This window comes from Musca autumnalis, unplaced genomic scaffold (genome assembly GCF_047663935.1).
Source record: "Musca autumnalis isolate F117 unplaced genomic scaffold, ASM4766393v1 scaffold_1, whole genome shotgun sequence".
Taxonomy (NCBI): domain Eukaryota; kingdom Metazoa; phylum Arthropoda; class Insecta; order Diptera; family Muscidae; genus Musca; species Musca autumnalis.
In genome coordinates this window covers 254,642,110-254,660,573 of record NW_027411644.1, presented here as the reverse complement: position 1 = coordinate 254,660,573, position 18,464 = coordinate 254,642,110, and the positions used below count along the sequence as shown (strand labels likewise).

Genomic DNA, 18,464 nt, shown 5'->3' with positions numbered 1-18,464 from the left:
CGAAGTCTGGAACATGGGCAGGGTGGTCCCACTACGGAAGCCAGCAAAAGTGAAGGATGCCAGCTTTTGTCGCCCGCAGCAAAGACACTTGAGGCCTTACTCCTCCCCAGTATCAGAAATAGCGATAGAACAGTGATGGTGGCGCTTGACTTATCAAAAGCCTTTGATACAGTCAGGCACTCCACGCTGTTTGAGGACATTGAGCAGACAACCCTCCGTCCAAGCTTCAAACGTTGGATAGTTAACTATATGTGTGGACGCCAGTCGTACGTGAAATTCAGGAATAAGAAGTCCAAACCCCGTAGAGTGAAACAGGGGGTCTCCCAAGGTGGGGTGATATCTCCGGAACTGTTTAACCTCTACCTCTCCTGTATTCCGCCCCCTCCAGACGGCATCGTATGCGGATGATTGCACGATCCTGGCGTCGGGTACCTATCCTGATGACATCTGTGAGAGACTGAACAACTATTTAACCGATCTTACCACCTTTTTATACCCTACACCACACTGTGGTAAGGGGTATTATGTCTTTATGCATTTGTATGTAACATACAAAAGGAAATGAAATATACCCATAGTTCTTTCTAGGCATATACATAGAATCACTTTCTGAGTCGATTTATGCATGTCCGTCCGTCTGTCCATGTATTTTTGTTCGCAACGTACAGGTCGCATTTTTGTCCGATTCAGCTGAAAATTGGGGACTACAATTTTTTTAGCCATAGGAAGAACGCTATTGCTTTTGGTGAAAATCGGTTCAGATTTGGATATAGCTCCCATATATATTTTGGCCCGATTTCACGTATTTGCTGCACCAAACACGCTATATACGTCCGATTTTGATGAAATTTGGAATGTTTGACTGAATTCGGTCTAGAAATAAGTGTCCCAATTTATATCGAAATCGGTTCAGATTTGGATATAGCTCCCATATATATTTTCGGCCGATTTCAAGTATTTTCTGTACCAAACACGCTATATATTTCCGATTTCGATGAAATTTGGAATGTGTGACTGAATTCGGTCTAGAAATAAATGTGCCAAATTATATTGAAATCGATTCAGATTTGGATATAGCTCCCATATATATTTTCAGCCGATTTCGCGTATTTGCTGCACCAAACACGCTATATAAGTCCGATTTCAATGATATTTGGAATGTGTGACTGAATTCGGTCTGGAAATAAATATGCCATATTATATCGAAATCAGTTAAGATCTGGATATAGCTCCGATTTATATTTTACATATTCACAGTGGTGTAGGGTATCATATAGTCGGCCCCGCCCGACTTTGATCCTTTCCTTACTGGTTCCATTCGAGGAATATGCAGATTTCCGCCACAAAATCTACAGCCACCTCTGTTCACCACATGGACAGCGCAGTTTGGACGTGAGTTGAATGTCGTGGTCGACGGTAGCAGAATTCCGACCACATTCACGTCATGCGCACACGCCACAGCTATCTGCGACAAGCTGAAAAGTAGGAACAAGGTCCTCAAGTCCCTAGCCGGCAGCACTTGGGATGCAGATAAAGAAACCTATTACGCGATAGGTCGGTCTGTGGTAAGCTATGCGGCTCCAGTCTGGTCCCCGAGATTATGTGATACGAATTGGAAAAATATTCAAACTTGCCAGAATGCCGCCCTGAGAACAGCAACAGGGTGCCTCCTCAAGTCTTCAGTGGACCATCTACATGAGGAGGCAAAGATTCTTCCAGCAAAGCAACACAATGAGATGCTTTCGTTGCAGTACTTGTTTGGGTGTTACCGTGAGAGCCATACCAATCACCATCTGCTGGCTAGGCCCGACACATTCAGGCAGATCAGGAAGAATATCCATGCTCTAGAGACGGAGGTCCAACAACATAGGAGGGAACCCCTAGATCAACAGGCATATCAAGCAGATTTAAATAGTATTCCCACAGATGCAGTTGCGAAGGCCATAAGCAAATATAGTGTGAATAAAGTCCTCGAAATACATCCCCCATCTATTGCAGCTGAGGACCGTCAGCTGCCACGACAAACTAGAGTAGTACGGTCCTCACAGCAGTTGGATCTATGTTCCGGGACCGACGCAAGGAATACCTTGCCCAAGGACTGCTACATCCCCAATACAGGAATCAAAGGGTTACAACAACAACAACTAGAGTAGTTTTGGCTCAACTACGATCGGGAATTGCAGTCGCCTAAATTCTTATTGGGCGGAAATCGACAGCGCCGTACAAGACATCTGCCCAGTATGTGGCATGGGCCCGCACTACACAAAACACCTTTTCAACTGCCCAGCCAAACCTACTCATCTAACTCCAGTGGATCTGTGGTTACATCCCATCGAAGCAGCCACTTTCCTGGAACTGGAGATAGACCCAGAGCCAGATTGAACAGAAAAAAGAACGAACATACAAACATAAAAATAAACACTGTTACAACAACAACAACGAAATATTCAGCCTTATTCTGAACGAAAATTTCCCTTGAGTTTTGTCTTTCCGCCGTTTAAACTTAAAGGAAATACATAGCGAGAAATTTGACGGGGAATTTACGTTCAGAATAACAGTTTGCAAAACCAAATAACTGAAGACAAACAAAGACTCGAACCAAAATATTTGAATTGTGAACATAGTGGACCTATCAGTTACAGCTCCAATATAACTGCACCACCCGGTTTTAGGTATTTTGAGACTTTTAGCTACATTTTCAGATTACAAAAGCTGTAATTTGCGTTTAATGTGATGTCCCGATATTACTTCGAGAAACCCGCATTAAAAGTTTATATTTCCCATTAGACGCCCATATATAATACAAAAAAGACAATACAGTTTCTAAATTTTTTGAAATTTGCAAGTAGTTACCCATTAACCTCACTTAATCCAAAACAACAGTAATACAATTTTTATTCCTGTATCTTTAAAGAGAATTTGAATATGTAGTTCTTTTCTAGAACATTACAATAAGAACAAAATTCCAATACAATAAAAAAAAAAAAATAAAATTTTCCAAAAAGTCCCTTAAAATCATCTCATTTTAAAATTCAAAGTAATGTTTGTGTTGTATTTTTATGGTTTTTTATTTTTAGTTTTTCCTTCGTTTTTTTTTGTTTTCTTGCATATTGTTTCTTGGTTTAAAAAAATAATAAATATAATGGTGTTGTTTTTCGTTTTTTTTTAAATAATTGCACATAGAAATAAAATTAAAAAAAGAAATCAAATACACAAAAAAATCAATTAATAAAGAAACAATAATAATAACAGCAATTACAATAAAAATATTTTTTATAAAAAAATCGTCAAGCAAATTAAAAAAAATAGTAAATCGTTTCGTTTTTTAAACTTATACAAAAAATAGTTTGGTTGTTATTTTTCATGTGTGTATATGGGGGGTATGTGTGTGCCTTTTTTTTTTTGGGGGATAGATGTATGTAGATGTTTGTTGTGGTGTAATAAAAAAATCGCGTTTTTTATTTTTATAAAAAAATATAATTGTAGTTTTCTTTTATTGTTTTTTGTTTAATATTTATATAAAATAATTAAAAATAATAATACATTATTTTGAAATTGAATTATTTAAAGGAAAATAAGAGGCAAAAGAAATTATGAAAATTAATTCAATTATAAAGAAAACAGATAACACAGTAACCATCAACGAGGCCAATCATCGAACATGCAGTATTTTGTTAATTTCTTAGAAATTTTGTTGGACGTTCATTTGTTTTTTTTTTGTTTGTTTCTTGCTTGTAAGCCTTACATCAATAAAGAGCATTTCTTTTCTTTTGTCTATTTTTCACCTGGTTCTGTTTAAAGCAGTTTAATGGATGTTTCGTTCTTGTTATTGTTTGTTGTTAAACACTAAATAATGGATAGTTTGGATTTCAATCAGATTTCAATCTTCATCTTCTTCTTCTTGATTTGTCCTCTTTCAATATTTTGGGATTTCAAAAAAGGACAACAAATTGGAAATAACTTAGGTTTTCTAGTAATTGTTGTTATCGTTTTAATTACTTAGACTTAACAATAAATTGTTTTCATTTAGTTTAAACATATAAAAAATTAGTTTTCTGGTTTTTTAAATTAATAGTTATATATACTTTTAAAAAGTAATTGGGTTTTGCTTCTTCAATCAATCAATCAATCAATTGTTGTAAGAAATTTAAAGTTTTCTTTGCTTATTCTCTATAAGGGGGGGGGCTTTGCTTTTAAAAAGTTTTTTTTCTTTTTGTTTTTTGCTTTTTCATTTGTTTTAAGACCAGCTTCGTTTGCACTCTCTCTCCTCTGATGTCACAGGTTTCTTTTGTTGTCGGGATTTCTGTCCTCTACTCCTCCAGTTCCAGCTCATGTTATAAGCTCACCAACTTGGAGGGTTCACTAGTGGGTGTTACCAATTCCAGGGGATGTTTGTTTTGTGAAGAACATGTAGGCACCAAGGGTCCCGAAACGGGTGTTAGACCAGTACCACCATCCATGAGAGAATCAAAATTAAACATTCCCGTTGAGGGTGTTTGGATGGCTACACCATTAATGTCTGTAGGAGGTTTATTGTCAGCCATGTTCAAGGCCAAGTTTTGAGCCATATTCCTTGGCACTGTGGGCAATGAATTTGGACGTTGCTTGGAATTCGGCTTAATTAAAGTAGTTTGCAATACCGAATTGTTGGACAATACTGAGCCAAAGCTAATGGGTGCCGTTGTTACAATGGGTGTGTTCAAAGAAGACGAGGCTGCAGCCGCCAAGGAGGCCGATAGTGTGGCTACATTGGGTAGGGGCGGTGGTATCATGGGATTATTGTTGGTCAGCAACATTTTCTTGGGCGAGGGAGGACCATCTAGCGATGAATTGGAATCCAATGTAGAATCTAATGGTTCAGGTTTAATTTGAGCTAATAATTGATCATTCAATACTGGTTTCAAGTCCAAGGGTGAATTACTTCTGGCCGTTGAGGACAATGTGGTGTCGAGGCCAGTGATATTGTCATTATCGCCAGCAGCGTTAGGCATTAAACCACTCAGGCTATTTACCGACAACATATCGGGATTCATTTGGCATGATGTACGATGGGCTTCTAAAATAAATTCCAATTCTTGTTTGGTGCCATTCAACGATTCAATTTGTTTTTGCAACTCTTCACGTTTCTTTTCCAGCAATGCAACTTCTTCGGTCAGTTCATTGGTCTGATCAACACGACGTTTACGACAACGGGCCGCAGCCAATTTATTACGTTCACGGCGTACACGACGTTTTTCCTCCTCTTCGGGTGTTAGGCTGGCATTTGTGGCAGGACGTCGACCACCACCACGACGTGTCGTTGTTGTGGTTGTAGAAGTATTTTTTGTGGCACTTGTTGATGAGGTATTTGAGTTAAGATTAGCTGAATTCGACATTTTGGCCGCTGCAGTGGCCATCGCCAATGCAGTCAAATTGACAGTGGTAAAATCATTGGTTGTTGAGGAATTGGAATTGTTGAGATGCGATGACATGCCCAAGCCATTTTGAAATGAAATTGTATCAGTGGCGGCACTTGCTGTAAAGAAGAAGAAATGGAAATGGAATTAATATTTAGGTACATTTTTTGGGGAGGGGAGTTAGGTAAGAAGAGAAATCAATGGCAGTTTCTTTTAAAGAGTTATGTGGAACCAAGAAGGGGGCCTTTATTAACAACAATAAGAGAATTATGGAAAGACAAAAGGAGATTATAGACGACCAGAATTGTGTGGTAACTGAAAGGAGTCTTTGAGCTGAAAGCTATAGAAAAACTAATGCGAGTCTTTATAGACGAGGTGAAAGGAGCTTTCACGGTTGAGGGATCCTTATAGACGAGTTAATGTGAGTTTTTGTGGGCGACCTAAAAGGATAGGTTGGTTTTCATAAACGAGCGAAGTAGAAGAGGAGGAGTCTTTATAGGAAACAGAAGGAAGGCTTAATTGGCGAGGATAAAGGGGGATTAATAAACAATCATAAACATTTTTTAAAGGCTATCTTAAGGTAAACCTAACAATGGTTTTATAGACGGCCATTAAGGGATCTTTATACAATGCCAAAAGGTCTTTATAGACAACCATAAGGGAGTTTTTATTGAGGACTATGCGGCGTTTTGATATACGACCATAGGGGCGTATTTATCGACGACTAATGGAGACTTAATGAAGACTATATGACGTAGGGGATGGGCGACCAAGGAACGGTCCTGACCGGCTTTAACACGGCAAAGCCCAGTTTTTATCTTGGTACCTCTTTCATCATCTCAAGTGGACACTGACCTCCCCGTGGTGTCACCTGGGGAACTGCCTTTAACACCCGTTAAAGGTAGTGAGCTAACATGTGCCGCTTGTTCACCCATAAGAACGTTAAAAACTTGGATTTGAGTGTCGTGTTAGTAACCCTCCCCTAGAAAAAACAGCCTTCTATAAAAAAAAACGAAAGAAAAGAAAAATAAAGTTGACGAACCCCGCAAACGTTTTAAGGACCATGATCTGCGAATCTGCACCTGGAATGTTCGCACTCTTTATAGGGAAGGTGCAGTTTACGCATTGGCAGATGTACTTGAAAAATACAAGGCCTACATTACTGCCACAACAACACCTAAAGGTGACGCACTATATTATAGCTGCCATGACACAAAGCATGAGTTTGGTTGCGGATTTGTAGTTGGTCGGAGGTTAAAACATCTGGTCTCCAGCTTCACCCCAGTGAATGAAAGACTCGCTGCAATTCGATTAAAAGCAAAATTCTTCAACATCAGCTCGCTCATGCTCCCACTGAAGACAAGGATGAACAGACCAAAGATATATTTTACGAGCGCTTAGAAGAAACTTATGACCGTTGCCCTGCCCATGGCATTAAAGTTATACTAGGCGATTTTAATGCCAAAATTGGAAAGGAGAATATATTTGGCCCCACAGTCGGGAAATTCAGTCTCCACAGTGAAACATCTGACAATGGTATGAGGCTGATAGACTTTGCAGCTGCAAGAAACATGGTAGTTAGCAGTACCAGATTTAAGCATCTCGATATTCATAAGGGCACCTGGCTGTCGCCAGATCAAAGAACAAGAAAACAAATTGATCACGTTGTGATAGATGGAAGACATACATCAACCGTGTTGGATGTACGATCGTTCCGAGGTGCAAACATAGACTCGGACCACTACCTTGTTGCAGCAAAGGAACGTACCAGATTAAAAGTAGCAAACAAAGTGCGAACAGAAACAACACGGAAGTTGGACATCGGTAAGCTGCAATCACAACAGATAGCCACAGCGTACTCCACTCAACTGGCCCAACTGCTTAATCAAATCACTCCTCGTCCCGATAACATATCAGGACAATGGCAAAACATTGCCCACTCCATGCAAACAGCAGCAAAATCAGTACTTGGATACCAGAGACCTCCACCAAGGAATCCATGGTATGACCAGGAGTGTCGTGCTGATACCGAAGAGAAAAATGCGGCATATTGGGCTACTTTACAATCAGTAGCAACGCGTAGCGCACGGGAGAGGTATCGGGAGAAAAGGAGAGAGGAGAAACGTATTTTCCGCAGGAAAAAGAGAGAGGTGGAAAGCGGGAGTGTGAACAAATCGAGATGTACAGGCGATAGAATGAAGTCCGAAAATTCTACCAAAGAGTAAAACATCAAACTGATGGCTTTGGAACTGGCACATCCTCCTGTAGAGACCAGCAAGGTAATCTGGTAACTGATACAGATAGTGTGCTAAGGATATGGAAAGAGCATTTTTCCAAACTGTTGGTATCCAATAGTAGCGAAGTCGACGAATATACCACAGATCCAATCCCAGAAGATGGTACTGAATGTATACCACCCGGCCAAGATGAGGTAAATACAGCAATAAACCGGCTGAAGAATAATAAGGCAGCAGGAGCTGATGGCCTACCAGCCGAGCTGTTTTAAACCAGAGGCGACACGCTGATAAGGTGTATGCATCAGCTGGTTAGCTCCATCTGGCAGGAAAAATGCGTACCTGACGATTGGAACCTGAGCATCCTGTGTCCCGTCCATAAGAAAGGAGATAAGACTTTATGCTCCAACTATAGGGGCATAAGTCTTCTCTCTATCGCCTACATGATAGTGTCAGGGATATTGTGCGAGCGACTAAAGCCTATGGTCAACGAAATAATTGGAGCATACCAATGCGGCTTTAGACCTGGCAAGTCCACCATTGACCAGATATTTACACTGCGGCAAATCCTGGAGAAGACCCAATATATGCAGATCGACACCTACCACCTTTTTGTCGATTATAAAGCAGCCTTCGACAGCCCACTACGTTCAAAGGTATTCCAAGCCATGTCTGAATTTGGTATTCCTGCAAAGCTCATTCGGCTTTGTAAAATGACTCTAACTGACACAAGATCTTCAGTTAAAATAGGAAAGAATCTCTCCGAAGAGTTTTGTAGCAAAAGAGGTTTCAGGCAAGGAGACAGCCTTTCGTGTGATCTTTTTAACATCCTACGAGAGGCAAACGTCAAAAGAAGTGGCACAATATACACCAATAGCCACATGTTACTTGCTTATGCTGATGATATAGACATCATGGGACGATCAGTAAAAGAAGTAACAGATACCTTTATGAAGGTCGAAGGAGAATCTGCTTAAGTGGGTCTGGCGGTAAACGGCGAGAAGATCAAGATGATGGTGCCGACGCGCAATGCAATCAGTTGAGATCGGACCAACTGTTGAAGTTGGTTCCTATAATTTTGAGGTAGTAAAAGACTTCGTATACCTAGGCACCGCCGTAAGCACAACAAGCGACATCAGTTGTGAAATAAGAAGAATTGTATTGGCCAACAGATGCTACTATGGTTTAAGTAAGCAATTTGAAAACAAAGCCACAACTCGTCAAAAAAAATAATAAAGCTTTACAAAACACTGATACTATCCGTGCTGATGTATGGTTCCGAAGCCTGGGTACTTGCGCAAGCAGATAAGGCAGTGCTTGGCGTGTTTGAGGGAAAAAATCTTCGAAAGATCTACGGGCCGATCTGTGTTGACGGTGAATATCGACATCGTATGAACCACGAGCTGTATTTGCTATACAACGACATCAATATAGTTAAACGTATCGAGATGCAGCGATTGCGTTGGCTAGGCCATATAATAAGAATGAGCGATTATGAACCCGCTAAAAAGGCGTATAAATTCGAGCCACATGACGGTGCACGCAGAATTGGCAGGCCAAAGAATAGATGGCGCAAACAAGTGGATGAAGAGATGACAAGGTGCGGTATTCCAAAAAGCGAAGCACGAAACAGAGGGAATTGAAGATCTTTTCTTAGTTCGGTCTATGGAACAAATGTTCTGTAATGGGTCAGCTTTTAATACAACAATAATGGATCTTCATAGATAATCATAAGCGTGGCTTTAAGACGAATAAGAGGATTTCTAATAAACGATGATAAGGGAAACTTTATAGACACGCGTGAAGGCGATTTTATAGACGACCATAAGGTCTTTATAGACAACCATAAGGTCTTTATAGACGACCATAGGGGAGTTTTTTAAGATAACTATGAAGGAATCTTTATAGATTATCATAAGAAGTCTTTAAGACTACCATGGGGGTTTTTCATAGCCGACCATTAGGGAGTCTTTATAGAGGGGAGATTAATTAGACGAACATAAAGGAATAAGACAACTATGAGGGAATCTTGGTAGATGATCATAAGGGATTCTTTAAGACGATAAAGAGGGTTCATAATAGACAATGCTAAGCGCACTTTCATAGACAAGCGTAACGGAGATTTTATAGAAGACGATAAAGAACTTTTTAAAGACGACCACAAGATCTTTATAGACAACCATAAGGTCTTTATAGACGACCATAAGGGAGTATGTATAGACGATAATGAGGGAGTGTTGAAGACGACAATGAGAAAGTCTTTAAGATGACTATGACGGATTTTCTCATTTTCTCTTTATAGACGGTCATAAAGGCCTTTTTATAACTAACCAGAAGATAATCTTAATAGCCTAGCAAACTCGTTCCACAAACATTTTTTTACACCAAAATGACACTGCTTTCTCTTCAATACTTTCTGCTTCTACTTACAATTATCGGTTGTGGCCATCGAATTATCTTCATGTAAATTATGTTCATTCCATGATTCCTGAGAATTTTCTTCGGTACCCGAATCGTTTGTGTTGCCATAATCATTGACGCTGGCACCGCCGCTTATATCACCCAAATAGATATTATTTAAAGCGGCTGTTGTTAGATTGCTACCACCCGGCAGATTAACCGATGTTAGTGTTGTGGCATTTGCATTATTGTTGTTGTTGTTCGTCGTATTATTGCTATTCGTTGTTGTTGTTGGATTATATGAACCCAATGGTGGCGGTATAAATCCAGCCTGATATGGTGCATTTATTGGCTCACTTGTCAATTGTATAAAGGATTCCTCTATGCTACGCAGTGTTGTTGGTGTTAGGGTGGGTGTGGTCAATGTGGGTACACCTGTTTGCATGCATTCCATAGAGACGAGCTGTAAAAATAGAAGAAAGATGTATTAATAAACAAATATTCAAAAAAAAAACTTATTTGTAAATATTTAATAAAAAATAAAAGTTTTGTTAAGTTTTCTTGGAAAAATTGTTTTTGTTTATATTTTGGGTTTTGAGTTCAAAGTCGTGTAAACACATCCGGCGTTAAAGAAAATTGTGGGATTTTTTGTATAAAGATGTTGCTTGTCGAGTGTTCCACTTACAGTTTGAAGTGTAAATAATAAATAATGTTTTGGAAACAATAAACAAAAATGAAAAATGAAATGGTGAAAGTTAAAATGTGCATTTTGAAATGAACGATGGCCATTTGAGTTGAACATACAACTGGACTTAATAAATCCATTGGATTTCAAATGACAATTTGATTGCGTATACGTCAAATAAATCCTCTTAAATGAGGTTAGCTAGGCCAAAAATCAAATGTAAACATGGCGTTATGAAAGAAAATTGTGTAGATTTGATCGTGCAATAATGGCTTAAAGTTTTTTAAACAAATTTAAGGTTAAAAAATATGACATTAACCCTGCGTCTACAAATGACAGGACAGTTGACTTCATGTATTGATTGTCAAAATCCCACAACTTGCCTGTGTGACGTAGGCGTCCAGACAACTGCGAAAACAGTTGTAAAATTATGAATGAAAATCATCGACTTCTTTTTGTTTTCCGTTCACATATTTTGTTATTGTTCGTGTTCTTTTGTTTTCCACACATTTCAATTATAATCTCACTAATTTTTACAAAAATGTCAAACATTTTTTAACCCGACTGTCTGTGAAAAAATAATAGACAGCTGGAAGACAACCGACAAATGTATGTATGTGTTAGTAAATCAGAGTTGTATTTGAAGACAAATTGTTTGGTGTAAACGCCTAGTAAAAATAAATTTGTTATAAACAAAATATATATGTATATAATTCCCCCAACATTAATGGACCCTAACTGAACAGATGTTCCCCACATTAAATTTTATATATTTTATTGTTAAAAAATAATAATAAATAAAACCACAAAACAGCAGCACTAAATGCATGACCGAAATCTCTTGCATATCTATCACGTGTAGGTGTGACCTATTAAAGTCACTACAACGACAATCAATAGCATCACCAACAATTTTGTATATATTTTTATTAGACATTATAATATATGTATAATATACATATAAATAAAAATAACTATATGTACATATATTTTTATAAAAGTTTTTTTTGTGTTTTGGTTGTCTTTCAAGCGACAATCACAACAAAAAAGAGAGGATACTACTGTTCATCATGTTTGGCATTAGCCAAATGGTCTGGTTTGCCCACAAAGGTATAACGTGTGTGCACACAAAACTTTTTTTTGTTATAATGAGAAAAAAACTCATATTTTACATATTTTTATGATCAGGTGAGGATTTGGTGAAAATTATGATAATTATTAAAACATTGTTTAAATTATAATGAATAATAGAAAATATTTATGAGTTTCGTAAGAAACTTTGAACATTAAAATAGATGAAGAGATGAACAAAATTGTTCATGGGAAATGAAATAAAAATTATTAACAAATCAATACAGATATTTTACTAGCTTTACTAGCTTTTTCGTACTAAAAAATTGTTGTATAACGCTTTATTTTGAATAAAAACAGTAATATAACAGTTTTTTTATAGGAAATCAGTTGTAAAATATTTTTGAACATTAAACGAGATTAAGAGATGAAAAAAAAATTGTTCATGAGAAATGAAATAAAAATTATTAACAAATCAATACAGATTTTTTTAAGAGTGAAGAATTCTACTAGTTTTTTCGTACTAAAAAATTGTTGTATAACGCTTTATTTTGAATAAAAAGAGTTATATAACAGTTTTTCTTATAGGAAATCAGTTGTAAAATATTTTTTCCTATAGAAAATTTCTTGTATTCCAAATTTTCCCAACAGAAAATTAGTTGTATAACACTTTCTCCTCTAGCAAATTTGTTGTATAACACTTTTCCTGTAGAAAATGTAGACATTTTTTGTACAAAAAAGTTGTATAACATATTTTCGTATAAAAAAAATCTGTTGTATAACGCTTTATTTTGAATAAAAACACTTGTATAACAGTTTTTCTTATAGGAAATCAATTGTGAAATAGTTTTTACTATAGAAAATTTCTAGTATAGCAAGGTTTTCTCACAGAAAATTAGTTGTATAACACTTTTTTCCACAGAAAATTAATTTTATAACACTTTTTCCTTTAAAAAATGTGTTGTATAACACTTTTTAGCACAGAAACTTAAAAAAACTCATATTTTACGCATTTTTATGATCAGGTGAGGATTTGGTGAAAATTATGATAATTATTAAAACATTGTTTAAATTATAATGAATAATAGAAAATATTTATGAGTTTCGTAAGAAACTTTGAACATTAAAAGATATGAAAAAAAATTGTTCATGGGAAATGAAATAAAAATTATTAACAAATCAACATAGATTTTTTTAAGAATGAAGAATTCTACCTTCCCTTTTGAAGTTACATATTTTACCCCACCTCAAATCTCAATACTTATCAATGAATTATATTAATTATAAGTCGGTGTTTTTGTTAATAACAGTTAATAGCAGTCGTAATAGCCGAACTACCGCACCTTTCTAGTAATTATAGTATGTTAATAATAAACAAAAACAAATAATAACAAAAAATAATAATAAGCTAATAATTATCTTTAAAGCTTCCAGAAATGAAATATTTATTCTCACGTTTAGTAAACAATGAATGCCACAACAAATGAAGGAGAGAAAAACAACAAGACCACAAAAAATAAAAGCAAATAAACTAATAAATCATAGTTTATTTTTATAGTAGTTCGTTGTTGTCTCAGAATAATCAGTCATAGGAAAGAAAATGGGTGTTTCAAATGTTCTGCTTTGAAAAGCTACTTAAATTGTCTTAAATCATTGCAAAACTGACAACTGACAGATGTTTAATAACATAAGTGCACAAAAAAAAGATAATCTTTCAATTCATAAATTAGCATAGTTCGATTAGGAATTTCATGGGAAAATTCTTTAAATTTAAATTATAATTGGATTAATTATAATTATTGATTTCAAATCATAAACATTTTTAATTAGAATAGTAAATATTTAAATATACGAAAAATCGTTACAGATTACAATAATAACCGTATGGTACACGAAAATTATTCTGGGGTTCTGTGGTGCGTATGGTAATTATTACCTAGAAACATCATAATAATTATTATACGCACCACCATTTGAAAGTTAGAAAATGCGAAATATTATAAAAAAAGTTAAAATACAAAAAATTACACCACATTACAACTTTTTAACCGAGTTTATTCATTTATTTTTTTTTTCACACAGAAAATATGGCGAAGCACATGATCAATGCCCAGTAGAATGCGAGGCGAAGTTCGCTGGGTCTACTAGTTTTTTTGTATATAAAAACGGTGATTGTGATAAGGACTTTGCATGATTCATATTAAAAATGTTGTATGGGATGCACTGTGGCTTTATAAATAGGCCTTTAAAGAGAAAACTTTATTAAGAAAATGTAAATGTCACTCCAGGCCATACAAAATATTCATATCTGAACAATTAGTAACATATTTTAAAAAAAATCTATAAATTTAATTTCTTTAACCTCCTCCTCCTCTTATTTATTTGATTAGCAATTGTATTTTTTTTTTATAAATTTCATTCAACACATTTATTCAATTCTTTTCCGCGAAAATCATCATTAAACAAAACCAAAACACAATGCTGAAAAAAACCAAACAAATAAAATACAGCAAAATGAAAACAAAGCAAAAAATGTTCACACACGTTGTCGAAAAACGAGCGAAGCAAAAAAGGGTTTATTTTTAAAGATGAACTCGTAGTGAAAATTTTTATTTTGACTTTTCTTGATAGGAAAATTCACAACATTTTATTGTGTGTTGATTTGTTGTTGTTGTTGATGCTGCCGATTTAATTGGCAATGTTGCCATTATTTTATTTTTCACATACATATGTACATACGTAAAAGAGAGAAAAAAAAAGATTTTAAATAAAAGCAATTCTCTTTATCATATTTTCTTATGAAGAGTGTTCTTTAGTACGTTTAGGTTTACTAAATCCACTGGATTTCATTCTATGAGGTATACATCTTAAATCTAGTGGATTCTATTTGACGTATATGAAGTGTCAATTCTATGTGGATTTATGACCTATAGTACTTTTTGATTTATAAGTCCACTCAATTTCAAATGTCAATTCCATGGAATATACGTCAAATAAATCCGCGTCATAATTTGGATATTGAAAACAGACAATTTACAGACAATAACATATACCCCCATTATTATAAGTCTTCTTTTGTTATAGTTTGGATTTACCGAACAGATTTATAGCGATCCGGCTAACTTAAAGTTAAAAGTGATGATTGAATTTTAAGGTGGAGCTTCAAGTCATTAGCTTTCAATGTGAACATTATATTTTTAATGCCTTCAAATTAGTTTATTTTGCATTTTCAAATCCATCAGATAGTAAAAGAACACATGTAATAATGGCCCTAAGTATTCTTGTAATTGGGTTTAAGGAAATTGATATGTGCAGTTGAAGTGGTAAAAAAAGAAAACAGTTTTAACATCAATTCACACCAAAGTTGTAGAAGCGATATCACAGGTTTCCCTCTTTAAATTTAAATTACACTTGTACCTGAAACAAGTTATTGGGACAAATACGTAATTTATTTGACAGACAAATTAACAATTGACAAATGAAACGTTCTTTTAAACCCTGTTAGATGTAAATGCGGCTTTATGCCAGCCGAAAGGAATTGTAAAACACGTTCACACTTGGATTTATTATTTTGCTAACTGGTCCAACCCGACTTTATTTGAACTAAAATGACCTAAAACATCTTTCAAACAAATCAAGAGGATATTCAACGAGATTTAAGTCTTTTGTCTTCAATTTTACAATTAGTAACCTTTTTCCTATAGAAAATGTGTTGTATAATACTTTTTAGCGTAGAAAATGTGCTGTATAACACTTTTTTGTATAAAAAAGTTGTATAACTTTTTTTCGTATAAAAAATCTGTTGTACAACGCTTTATTTTGAATGAAAACAGTTGTATAACAGTTTTTCTTATAGGAAATCAGTTGTGAAATAGTTTTTTCTATAGAAAATTTCTTGTATACCAACTTTTCCCAAGAGAAAATTAGTTGTATAACATTTTCTCCTGTAGAAAATTTGTTGTATAAAACTTTCCCCTGTAGAAAATGTGCTGAAGAACACTTTCTTGTACAAAAAAAGTTGTACAACACATTTTCGTATAAAAAATCTCTTGTATAACGCTTTATTTTGAATAAAAACAGTTGTATAACAGTTTTTCTTTTAGGAAATCAGTTGTGAAATAGTTTTAAGTATAGAAAATTTGTTGTATAGCAAATTTATCTCACAGAAAATTAGTTGTATAACACTTTTATTCCACAGAAAATTAGTTGCATAACACTTTTTTCGCAGAAAATTAGTTGTATAACACTTTTTCCTATAGAAAATGTGTTGTATAACACTTTTTACCATAGGAAATGTGTTGTATAACACTTTTTACTTTGAAAAACTTGTTGTATGACACTTTTTAGCACAGAAACTTAGTTGTATAACACTTTTTCCCATAGAAAATGTTTGCTTTGGAAAACGTGTTGTATAACACTTTTTAGCACAGAAATGTTTTGTAGAACACCTATAGTACAAGCTAATAAAAATTTTAGTGCATGTTACACTTGCTTTTATTATAATGATAACTGGTCTACCTTGATTTCAGGTAAAGATTTAAGTCTTTAGTCTTAAATTTTACGACTACAACACTATTTACTATATGAAAAACTCAAACTCAAGAAGATATTCAACGAGATTTAAATCTTTAGTATTCAATTTTACGATTATAACACTTGTGCTGTAGTACAATTTCTAGTAAAAAATGTTGTATAACACTTTTTCGTACAAAAATATCTTGTACAATAAGGTATCTTAAATAAAAACCGTTTTTCTTATAGGAATTGGTTGTATAACAGTTTTTTCTATAGAAAATTTGTTGTATTCTAAAGTTTTCCCATAGAAAATTAGTTGTATAACACATTTTCCTATTTAAATATGTTGTGTAATACTTTTTAGCCCAGAAAATGTGCTGTGTAACATTTTGCAGTACCAAAAAGTTGTATAATACTTTTTCGTATAGAAAATCTTTTGTATAACAGTTCTTCTTATATAAAATTGTTTGTATAACACATTTTCCCATAGCAAATTTGCAGTATAACAGTGTTTCCTTTAGAAGATATGTTGTATAAAACTTTTTGGTAGAGAAAATGTGTAGTAGAACACTTTTCAGTACTAACAAATTTTGTATAACAATTCTAAAGAAAATCTTTTGTATAACAGTTCTTCTTATATAAAATGGTTTGTATAATACATTTTCGCATAGGAAGTGTGTTGTATAACACATTTTCCCATAGCAAATTTGCAGTATAACAGTCTTTCCTTTAGAAGATATGTTGTATAAAACTTTTTAGTAGAGAAAATGTGCTGTAGAACACTTTTCAGTACAAATTTTGTATAACAATTCTTCTAGAAAATTTGTTGTATAACAAAAGTTTCCTGTAGCACATGTGTTGTGCAAAACATTTTCCAATACAAACATTTGCTTTATAACACTTTTTCCTATGGAATGTGTATTGTATAACACTTTTTTGCACAGAAAATGTGCTGTAGAACACTTTTTAGTACAAACAATTCCAAAAAAAATTGATGTATAACACTTTTTACTTTAGAAAGTGTGTTGTATACTACTTTTTAGCACAGAAAATGTGCTGTAGAACACTTTTCAGTACTAACAAATTTTGTATAACAATTACTCTAAAGGGAAACCCTTGTATATCAGTTCTTCCTATAGAAAATTAGTTGTATAACAAAAACTTTCCTGTAGCAAATGTGTTATGCAAAATATTTTCCCATACAACAATTTGCTTTATAAACTTTTTCCTATGGAACGTGTATTGTATAACACTTCTTAGCACAGAAAATGTGCTGTAGAAAAATTTTTAGTACAAACTTCCATAGAAAAATTACAGTATAACACCTTTACCTTTAAGAAAATGTCTTGTATAACACTTTTATAGCACAGAAAATATGCTGTAGAACACTTTTCAGTACATACACATTTTGTATAACACTTTTTCAATAGAAAAACAGCTGTATAACAGTTCTTCCTATTGAAATTTTGTTGTATGAAATTTTGTTTAGAAAATTTTTTGTATAACACTTTTCAGTACAATAAATTTTGTATAAAACTTTTTCTAAAGAAATCGGTCGTATAACAGTTCTTACTATAGAATATTTCTTGTATAATAAAAAGTTTCCTGTACAAAATTTCCTGTATGACTCATTTTCCAATAGAAAATTTGCTGTATAACACTTTTCCTTAGGAAAATGTGTTGTATAATATGTTTGTATAACAAAAAGTTTCCTGTATAAGTTTGAGATATAACACATTTTCCTTTAGAAAATGTTTTGTATCGCACTTTTTAGTACAACAAATTGTGTATAACACTTTTTCGAAAGAAAATCGGTCGTATAACAGTCCTTCCTATAGAAAATTTCTTGTATAATAAAATGGTTCCTGTACAAAATTTCTTGTATGACACATTTTCCAATAGAAAATTTGCTATATAACACTTTTCCCTTGGGAAATGTGTTGTATAAAACTTTTTTTATAGAAAAGTGTCGTGGAAAAATATGTTGTATTACACTTTTCCTTTAAATTATATAACGTATTTCTGTATACATAGTGTGCTGTAGAACAGATTTTCGTAAAGCAAGAAATTGCTGTATAACACTTATTTATACATGAAATGCGTTGAAAACATTTGTCAAAATATAATTTCGGTTGTATAACACTTTTTCGTATAGAACTTAGG

General features: G+C 34.3%; 1 protein-coding gene across 13 annotated transcripts in view; it reads right to left on the bottom strand.

The window, feature by feature from the left end:
• Nucleotides 1-3,689: 3,689 nt before the first annotated feature.
• kay (transcription factor kayak) overlaps nucleotides 3,690-18,464 on the bottom strand; it is a 350,765-nt gene continuing 335,990 nt past the window's right edge. For all 13 annotated transcript variants that reach the window (XM_073960790.1, XM_073960791.1, XM_073960792.1 and 10 more), the window contains 2 exons: nucleotides 10,061-10,493; nucleotides 3,690-5,515 (listed from right to left, as the gene is read on the bottom strand). In XM_073960790.1, coding sequence (XP_073816891.1) covers nucleotides 4,335-5,515; nucleotides 10,061-10,493 — 1,614 coding nt within the window. In that variant the 3' untranslated portion in view covers nucleotides 3,690-4,334. The remainder of the gene's footprint in view (nucleotides 5,516-10,060; nucleotides 10,494-18,464) is intronic.